At 44.5% G+C, this 10,348-nt stretch overlaps 1 protein-coding gene across 1 annotated transcript; it reads right to left on the minus strand.

Moving 5' to 3' along the window:
- Positions 1-7,415: 7,415 nt before the first annotated feature.
- CCR75_006523 (uncharacterized protein) lies at positions 7,416-8,249 on the minus strand (the record flags this gene model as incomplete). The annotated part of the gene is made up of 1 exon (XM_067964593.1): positions 7,416-8,249. The coding sequence occupies one exon, from the start codon at positions 8,247-8,249 to the stop codon at positions 7,416-7,418; it is 834 nt and encodes a 277-aa protein (XP_067819989.1).
- Positions 8,250-10,348: the final 2,099 nt, after the last annotated feature.

The following is a 10,348-nucleotide window of genomic DNA, read 5'->3' on the forward strand; positions in this document are numbered from 1 at the left end:
GGATGTTGCTGATGGTACTACTTTGCATCACCAGAAAAGGAGTAATTTGAAGGATCGCTCCGAGAGCCATGTTAGCATTAACGTTAACTTGAGTCAACAGGAGAGGACCGCGATACGTTGCGGCTCGCTCCCGGAAAGAAGCCTTGGTTGCCTCTAAAGGTAAACGTTAGTTTGGTATGACCAACGATCGATACATATTCCGTTATTCGACTCATCCAACCTTTACAAGCCTGGTGAGGATGAAACGGATTCCTCATCGATGCCTTTTTCCGGCATCAGTGGTACACTTGTAAGCGGGCAAAGGATGTCAAAGTTCATTTCAAGCTTGGACGGGATTTATCCAGATTGTGCAAAGCATAGGCTGCGAGGCCTGGCTTGACAAACTGGATGTTTTCCGTGAACGATTCAAAAAACGTAACATAGTCGGTGCACGCTACAAGCTGCAACGTTTGTCTAGAGAGGCAGGCATACCTTGCCTCTCGTGGGGGACTCATAACCATGCTGTTATAAAAGGCGCAGGTCATGTCCCTAAGGAGGCCTACTCCATTAAAAAAAAGATCCTCATTGGAGGACGCTCATCTCTTGTGAAATGCGCCTAGGGATTGAGAACCTCCAATTCTTTTACGAGCACGGGATGCGCTTATTCTCTGATAGACTCTATGTCGAGGAGGATAGGTCTCGACATACTATCGAACGAGTCCTGGAACGTCCATCATCAGTTGGGAAGAGTTTTTCAGCTATCATGCGACGGTGGATAATCTCGCCATCGAACAAGGTAACTCATTCGAACCCCTTTCACCCCACGGTAGTTCAAGTAAAGTTCAACTATAAAACACTTTCCACCACTCGAATCCGTCAATGGATGTGGAGGGGAGATAAAATGAGTTCGTCTCATTAGCCGAACCGGGGTCAACACCGTGACTTGGATCACGTCCTCCGTTATTTACGAGAGGACGTTGATCACGAAGATCCCGTCGTCGCGAATTAGCTGTGAAGATCGGCGGTGTTTCTCATGACCAGTTACTAAGCTATACGCTAGTTGTGGTTGGTCAACTGCGAACGAACGGGCACATCTGTCCTTTCAAATCGAGCTGGTGACAGCTCGTCAAACGATTTCATCCTTGGAGGAAGGAATAAAACGTCTGGTTCGTGAGAACCAGATTCTGTCCCGAGACTATTATAATTTGTCTCGGGACCATCAGGCATTGACTCGGACCCATCAGGCTTTGGCGGTTGCCTCAGACCGTGCCGGTTTAATACGGATCCGGAAAAAGCCTCGTACTGATGGTGCGGGCAGAGACACCCGACATAAAACATAGGATACGTACGCATCCTACGAGGCAGCTGTAGACAGTAGAATTAGATCATTAACATTCAATGAAAGTATGTTGCTCTTCCATTTTTGTCAGAGTTCCGTTTCGGTCGGTCCACCGCATCAGCAATTGAATCCTGTACGAAACGGAGCACTGCTTCTCTAGCCAGCAGGGGTTCACCTGCCGACTCGGTTTTGTTTTTGTCTTCAGTGCGCCTGGTGCGCACTGCGGCTCATCTCTAGTGAGAGCATCATTGTTCTCACTAATGTTATTGTTTTCGATGCTGAGTATTTCAGCATCGTTATCAAAGTCAGGAATCGACTTATCGCTATTGCAGAGTTTTGTTCACTTCAATGTTGATTGAATCAACATTGGTATCCTTCGCGATGACCGTAGAGTCAATGCGTGATGAGCAAGAACTGAAAGTTCTTTACTTGAGCGAGTCTCCCCCTTGAATAAGAGTCGTCACTCTCAAATAAGGTGGTATACGTGGATGGCGTAAGCCGTTCATGAAAAATGGTGTATGCTTTGTAAAAGCATGCACTGGATTGTTGATGGCAAATTCTACCATCGGCAATAACTCGCTCCAACTCGTAAAGAGTGGACGTATCCGCGAAGTATCTCTTCGCGGATACTGACCATCCATTTACGATGGTTAGAAGTTAGCATTCCAACTGTTTTCCAAGTGATTGAGCAAGATTGCCAAAACTCCGCCGTGAGTCTCGATCTGCGACCAGTTCACGCGGTAACCATGGAGTCGAAATATCGTGTCAACAAAGCCACGAGCACAGCCTTTGGCTGCGATCGACCCCGGTACTGCAGCAAGATGTATAGTCTTGCTGAAAATGATCGATTCCGGTACTGCAGCAAGATGTATACTGCGGCAAGATGTATCATTTTGCTGAAACGAGCAACAAATACAAGAATACCGTTATTCTTGTAATCGTCGTTGAGAAATCCGAAGACGAAGCCCATAGATACCATGCCGGAATAGGCAGAGGTTGTAACGGAGCAAGGGATGAAGCACAGGGCTTCACCCGTTGACGAACTGCTCAAGCACATATGTACTTGCAGACGAGTTCATACTGGTGTGGAAGCCAGTAGAAGTCGCGACTTATCGTGAGATAAGTCTTCTTACGTCCACGATGACCACTTATTGGTGCATCGTGGCACTCATACATGATGCGCAAACGCAATTCATTATGGGTTGGGATGACGAAACGAGATGTGTCGCCAGCAATGGCTGTGTAATATAGTAAACCATTGCGTGTTGTGTATCGATCTGTTGAGGACCAATACAATTTTGACAATCCTTTTAAGGATTGTTGGGTTGGATTTCTAAGGTAACCTATCAACTCTTTAAGAGCCTTATCTTCTTGATATGCTTTTCTAACGTCGTCAAGTAATGTTGACAACGGAACACTTATTGTTGCAACAGTGGCCTTCTGCTCACTGTTGATTATTGTCACAGTGGCCTTATGCTCACTGTTGATTTGCGTAGCTGGCTTAGAATCGGGATGGCGCGAAAAGGCATTAGCGACGACGTTAAGTCGTCCTGGTTTATACTCCACGGAGAAGTTATAATCCGCGAAGAAAGACAACCATCTCGCCATTCTACGCGAGAGGTGTGAACTGTTCAGGGCCGTCCATAAAGACGCATGGTCCGTATATACAATGGACGGTATATCTACCAAAGGATAATCTTAGCCAGTGCATATTTCATGGCAAGGAGTCCCTTGGCATGCACCGGATAGTTGCGTTCAGCTCGTTGAAGCTGACGCGAACGACGCGCTCTGCGCCGTTATCGCGAGGATTGGCGATTGCATCAAGCTTTGCTTGATGCCCTCAAAGGAACGCTGACAATCAGGGTTCTATGACCACTTTACATTTACTTCGACAAAGAAGAAAGATGTACTGTCATTTCGGCATAATTGCGTGAGTACTTGTACAGGTACGCCGCTATGGCAAGGAATTTTCTAAGTCCCTTTACATCAACTGGCACAGACCAATCGGTGATCGCCTTGATCTTTTCCCGATCCAAGCGTACACCGTGTTTACCCACGATTCACCCAAGAGGTGGTATTTCGCTTGCAGCGAATATACACTTCTTGTGATTTGCACACAAATTGTGCTGAAAAGAAACTTTTGGACGTGGATACGATGTACTTCAACGTCCGACTTTCCATTCATGGCTCTGCTATCAACTAAGAAATTGTCAGAATAACTCCGTGCAAATCCCGCACCGATCTTAACAGATTAATTACACATCGGTTAAGATCGGTGCGGATTAAATCCCTGAGGCTTGACTAGCCACTCCCATAGCATTTCGCTTGGGATGCTTACTATGTGATCGGGTTGTCCTGTTCACGCATGGGGATCTGATAAAACCCATTTATCACATCCATTGACAAAAAGATTGTACTCTTTGACAACCCTCATTGATTACGTGTTTTCGTGGTATCGGCGTTTGAGCCGGTACCGTTGCAGCGTTCAGTTTATTGAACGCACGCACAATCCGCCATCCTCCTGTTGCTTTATGCACACATAAGGTCCGAGAGCTATGTGCGAGGTTGCCTCCCTCACATGGGCCGCTGCTAAGTGATCGGCAAATAATTGTTTCGGTCAGTAATATCTGTTCTTGAGGCAATGGCCACTGCATCATGACACAGTATTTCGAACCTGTGTTAGGTCGATTTCGTATCGAGTGCCTTTATCCACGGTACAGATTTAGGGAATACATCCTTTGATTCGATCAAATCCTTACATAGAGGTTTGGTCTTCAAAAACTGGCAGGATTGAAACGTAAGACATTAAATCCGAGTCTTCTCATCGAGGACACTTTCGTCCATCGATGAGCTGCTTAGAACCCGTTCGTTCTTAGGAAATTCTATTGTCGGCCGAATATCGGGCACGCATTCGTCATCCCGCAGATCTGCTTGACTTTGCCACTACGCAGATCACGCAAGAACCGTTTCGGTTCTGGCGCTGGCAATATTTTATCTCCGAAACTAACCCCGGAGGCACCATCAGATCAAGTGTATAAGCGCCTACACTTAATCCGTTGTTTTCTAAAACATTTAATGTCTAACTTTCCTCTTTGAAACTTATTTTCAAGGGTACCTGGGAGCCTTTAACCACAACTTTCTGGGGACTTATTCCCACGATTCTTGAAGGCTTATTCCCTTAAGTTTTATTTGGTTGGAATCGCTAGTAATCGCAGAACAGGCGGTATTCCCCCCAACTGCCTCTAGCTGTGGCTACACTACCATAGCGAAATCCTCTACGATCGACTCTCCAGTCGATCTAGGACTTTCGCACTGTCTATTTCAGGCGTTTTAAATTTTCTTAGATGTTGCTTTTAAAGCAAGCATCCTTGTTTCGTACCACTCAACTTATTCGAGTGGTCAAACCTCGACGCTGCCTGTGCTTGTGCACAGCCGTCGGGATCTAACTCCACATTGTGCTGGGTATTCACACTGAGGTCTTGTGCAGTCATGCTAACGACCGACCCACAACTGAGGCCATCGACTCACTCGTAGGACATCCACACGCTTGTGGACGCTCCAAGACGTTCATCTGTTCGCTATCTGATGAACAAGAGACAGGCATCGTCATGGCTTCATACTGGCAGTTTATACATGGCTCGTACTTTCCGAGCCATGGTAATCCAAGAATGACATCAAATTTGTCATCCAAATCAAGCGATGAAATCATCATCGTACTGTTTACTCTTTAACGTGTATTGGATACCAACTACACGTTTCTTTAACGTTACAGATGCGCCTGTTGCTAGACGCACTCTCATCCCCGTTAGACGGATATCGCGCTCAACGAACTTGAGCCTGCGATCTTCTTGCGATTGTCGTCGAATAAAATTGTTCGACGCCCCACAACCAACTAGGGACGTAAGTGGCAACTTATTTGACACTTTTTTCAGGTTGATGAGGTTAACTACATCTTCTGGGGCAGTTACATACAATGTTTGTGAGTGAGAAGCAACTTTCATCAAAAGGCCTGCAAATTCTTTTGACGTTGTTGGATAAGTAGGGTGCTCCGCACCTACTGACCCCGACCGTATTTTTTGACGATCCGCCTCGCCGTTGACAGCATCGGATCCGCGTTCTCCGCTATTCCTAGCGAGAGGTCGGTCTTTTATCTCAGTGATTTTAGGCACTAGCCGTGGGGCACTACACTCATAGGCGTAGTGGCCCGTGTTTTGACAGCAATTACATTTTTGTAATCGTTTTAAACTCGACGAGCGAGGTTTCTCGCTCTCCACATACGAGAGATCCATGGGTTCTGGACCTCCGCTTTCTTGTCATCTCGGTGGACGATAAGCACCAGAGAAGACAAAAGCGTGTTTCAGGCTAAAGTCTTCCTGTTCCGCTATTGAGATCGCTTGGCCTAGCGACTCTAATTCTAGCCGGAACAGGTGGGTCTTAACAGGCCCGTCTGCAAACCTTTAATAAAAACAGTTACCTGTGTTTGTTCATCAATTGGATGCCTCACGATACAACTGACCAATTATCGTGTATGTCGGGCATAAGCGTCAATGTCACGCTTGCTCTGCTTCAAATCCAGGAGCTTGGCTCGAGCCCTGAATTCGGCATGTGGCGGCTCAAATGTTTTCTGAGCCGGGTCTTAGAGACCTCACACGACCCAAAGACTAATGGGTCGTGAAGCTTGAGCCCCAAGGCCTAAGATTTGGCACGGCCGGCTAAGTTGGACATGCCAAACTTCACTTTCGTCACATCATCACTGATACGGCAAGCTTCTATGGTGTCGTCTAATTCGACGAACCATCTCAAAAGGGAGCCGCCTTCGACTGCCTTAAACTTAGAGATTTCGATCGTTAATCTTTCGAGTTGACGCGGAAGCGTCGGCCCATTAGCAGCATTTACATGCTGCTGTCTCAACAGTTCCAATTGTTGACCACACCCTGTTCTCTCATCAACTCGGCATGTTGAGAGCCTTGTTTAACCAGCAAGGCTACTTTCTCTGGGGCCGCGTCGAGTTCGTGTTGTATGAACTCGGCTACGGCCGCATGCTGTTCATCTCTTTCCAGAGCCTATCGCATGGCGCCAACGGCTGGTCCGCCTACGACCGAACTCATTCTTTCGATTGCTCTTCATTCAAGGTCACTCAAATGAGTTAACCCTTCAAGCAATGCGTGATAGCCTTCTTGAGGGCTGGAAAGCTCCCTCTTCTTCATTCAATATGTCCATGTTGGATGGAACGAGCGTAGGTCGTTGAACGGACTACGTAATGCTACCAGGTGTAACGGGACACCCTTTGCTAGTATTGTTAACAGTACTAGACAATCTAAACTGATTACAGTGAAGGTGGGGTGGCTCGGTTACTTCACGTACACGACGTGCAGAGAAAAATTACAGGTAGCTAAGAAGTCTTAGCTACCAAAGGTTAGTTCTAAGGCTTTTAGAATAGAAAAAAATAAACTGTATGCATATATTAAGTTCCTACGTAACGATCTTCTATCGACTACTGGCTTTTCGAATAGAGAGAAAGTAAAACTGTATGAATATATTAAGTTCCTACGTAACGATCTTCTATCTACCACTGACTTTATTATATTAATAACCATTTATGTATGGTGCCTCTCGTTGCGCACCGCACAATCGTGTCTCATAACGATTGGCGGAATCGCTTTAAAGTAAAATCAACCAATCAATAGAACTGATGTCTTATTGCGTCAATATTACCGAATTTGGTAATAACGGAACTATTCAAGTCAAATAATTAATGAAGATAATTATTTGTAATTTCCTTTCATAGAACATAATATTAATTATTACTCTTTTAGGAAATAATATTTATGTAACGACGACAGTGCTACTCCATTGCCTTTATTGGCAACTTGAATTCGAAACGCTCACGGTCTTTCCGATACTGAGTTTCTTATCGCTTTGACGCCTTTTGCGGTTAAGCTTAAACTTTTGAACTGGATGCGAATCTTTGCTGTACGCGGAGTTGAACCAGACAAGCGATAGCTAAGGCTCACCGCTACGTCGTGACTGCAGTAGGTGCGCAAACAAAATCACGGAATTTGAGGCCAAAACTATCAGTTTTCGCAGTAGTTTACATTTAAATGGTCTTTGCAAGCTCGAACTCGATCACTTCATCTAGCAAGCTCATACTGCAACAAGTGACGTCGCTTACAGCAGATTCGAACTCTGCATTAATCGGATGTCTAGCTATATCTTGGGATGACTGTGTAATGAATGTGTAGGCCATGTGAAAGGCCGACATTTCCTTGTGAAAAGACGAAATATTAGCTGAACCGCGCGAAAACATTGATGGCATAGACTCGATTTTTGTCAGAGGCTCAGCAAAGAATTTAGGGGACGCTTTGTGAACTGCAGGCCTAAATTCTTTTTGCGCATAAGTCATCCAGGCATCTGGATAAGAATAGTAGGAGCTCCAACTGAGCCCTGGGTGGCGACTTTTGATGTGGCGCGTGAGGTTGCCTGCAGTACTGAAAGTCTTCGCGCAGCCAGTTACGCGGCACATATGGATTTTTCGGCCAGTGTGGATTTTGAAATGATGGTCGAGCTTATCTTGGCTGGAAAATGAGCGCTTGCAGCCGTAAATGTCACACTCAAACGGCTTAAGGGATGCGTGCATGCGCTTGTGCCGCGCTAGATTGCCGGACGTGCTAAAGCGCCTGCTGCATTCAAGTAGCGGGCAAACGAATGGCTTCTCGCCCGTGTGTGTCTTCTTGTGTTCAGTAAGGGTATACTTTCGGTTGAAACGGCGACCGCAACCGGACTCGTTGCATACGAAAGGGCGGTCCGTGGAGGCGATCACAGGCATGAAATTATGCAGATTGAGCGGCGGCGGCCCCATGCCTTCGTTTGGGCCGCAGACGGGGCAGCTGCTTGTATGGGGCGAGAAAGGTTGGGCGAGAAATGACATCATAGCTGCAGCAATTGATTTGAAGAACAGCTTCACGATGTCGCCGCTGGTTGAATAGGATCAAACAAATAATGATCCGAAGCCAAGCAGGCAAACAGATAAACTTATGTAAGCGATTGGTAGACTTGCATGTGACGCCCGCCTTACTATGGGTACGCTGCGTAAAAATGATCCGTTGTCTAATACTGGCCGGCCCAAACCTTTAAAATCTGGATGTCTGTGACTTGCGGCACTGTAAAAGATACTTTATACCGAACGATAAAGCATTCAGCTTTGCACGTTGTACGTGACGACATTGCTGGCCATTGCCGCTGCATGCTAACAATATGTCTAAACTGCAAGCATGAATTTGATAAGGCAATCAATACAGGCCTGCGTCGAAACTGAATGTGTCAGACACTAGAAGAGTCGCCTCTCAAGCAAAGCGCCTGTGCGATAGCGCAGTAAAAATACTCAAAAACAAGAGGATGCTTGGCTCGTTGTTATCGCTTGCGCGTACTAGCTTTGCTGTGCAGTCTAATTCACGTTGTTACAAAAACATTGGCTCAAGCTCATAAATAATGATTGCTGAATGCGTGCCACAATTGCAGAGCTGAGAGCTGCCCAGATGCCTTCAAATTAGATCGTCCAGAAATAGAAAAAAATGAGCTTTAGACTGGTACGGTATCAAATCTAATTCGACATCGTGACACCGCCTCGTCGATAAGTAATAGCCGTGACGCACTCAACATCACTGCAGCAATGACAAATGTACGACAAAGATACGGTACTTAATGTATTTAGCTTGTAGCGATCGGTATCTGTTTGCTCTTCATTCTTTGTACGTATAGTTACAGGCATAATTTTCAAGCCTCGAACAACGCTGCGGCACTCGCTTAAGTCTTATGCAAACGTTATCATTCACGAGAATTTAATATCTGTAAGGTACCACATACCTACATAATGGCTGGCTTGAGCACTAGAGTTTGTACTTGTGACCGATTACACACTTGAATCTGGTTTTTAATAAAAGGTCGTTGCTTCAGTCAATTGCAAACCTCTAACACTGATATTGTAAATTACATTGCGTTTCAGACAAGACAGCCGCTCATATTTGTAACGGGGTGTTCCGTTACATAAGTATTATTTCATATACGAGGAATTATACCTATTATTTCTTATGAGAGGGAATAAATAAAAGAATACAATTTTTTTATCTTTATTAATTTTGACTAAACTAGTTCAATATTACCAAATTTGGTAATATTGATGCAGTAAGACATTAGCTGTAACGGGGTGTCCGTTAGATAAGCATTTATTCCTATAAAAGGAATATAAATATTATTTCCAATGAGAGAAAACAAATAACGAAGATCAAAATTATTATCTTTATGAATTTTGACTTAAATAGTTCGAATATTACCAAATTTGGTAATATTGACGCAATAAGACATCAGTTCTATTGATTGGTTGATTTTACTTTAAAGCGATTCCGCCAATCGTTATGAGACACGATTGTGCGGTGCGCAACGAGAGGCACCATACATAAATGGTTATTAATATAATAAAGTCAGTGGTAGATAGAAGATCGTTACGTAGGAACTTAATATATTGTTACGTAGGAACTTAATATATGCATACAGTTTATTTTTTTCTATTCCAAAAACCTTAGAACTAACCTTTGGTAGCTAAGACTTCTTAGCTACCTGTAATCTTTCTCTGCACGTCGTGTACGTGAAGTAACCGAGGCACCCCACTTCACTGTAATCAGTTTAGATTGTCAGTACTGTCAACAATACTAGCAAAGGGTGTCCCGTTACACCTGGTAGCATTACGTAGTCCGTTCAACGACCTACGCACGTTCCATCCATCATGGACATATTGAATGAAGAAGAGGGAGCTGTAACGGGGTGTATCGTTACATGAAATTAACACTCAAAGGTTGTTAATTAATATATTATCTAAAAGGTAGATAATGTTTGCAGGATATTACTTTATATAGTAATATTCAGAATTCTTATCCATAAATAGGTATAGACCATTATACCTATTTATTCCGCAGACTAATCAGCTGTAGGAGTAATCAAAGAGAGAGTTACAGATAAGATAGAGATAAGAATTCA

Source organism: Bremia lactucae, linkage group LG4 (assembly GCF_004359215.1).
Source record: "Bremia lactucae strain SF5 linkage group LG4, whole genome shotgun sequence".
Classification (NCBI taxonomy): Eukaryota; Oomycota; class Peronosporomycetes; order Peronosporales; family Peronosporaceae; genus Bremia; species Bremia lactucae.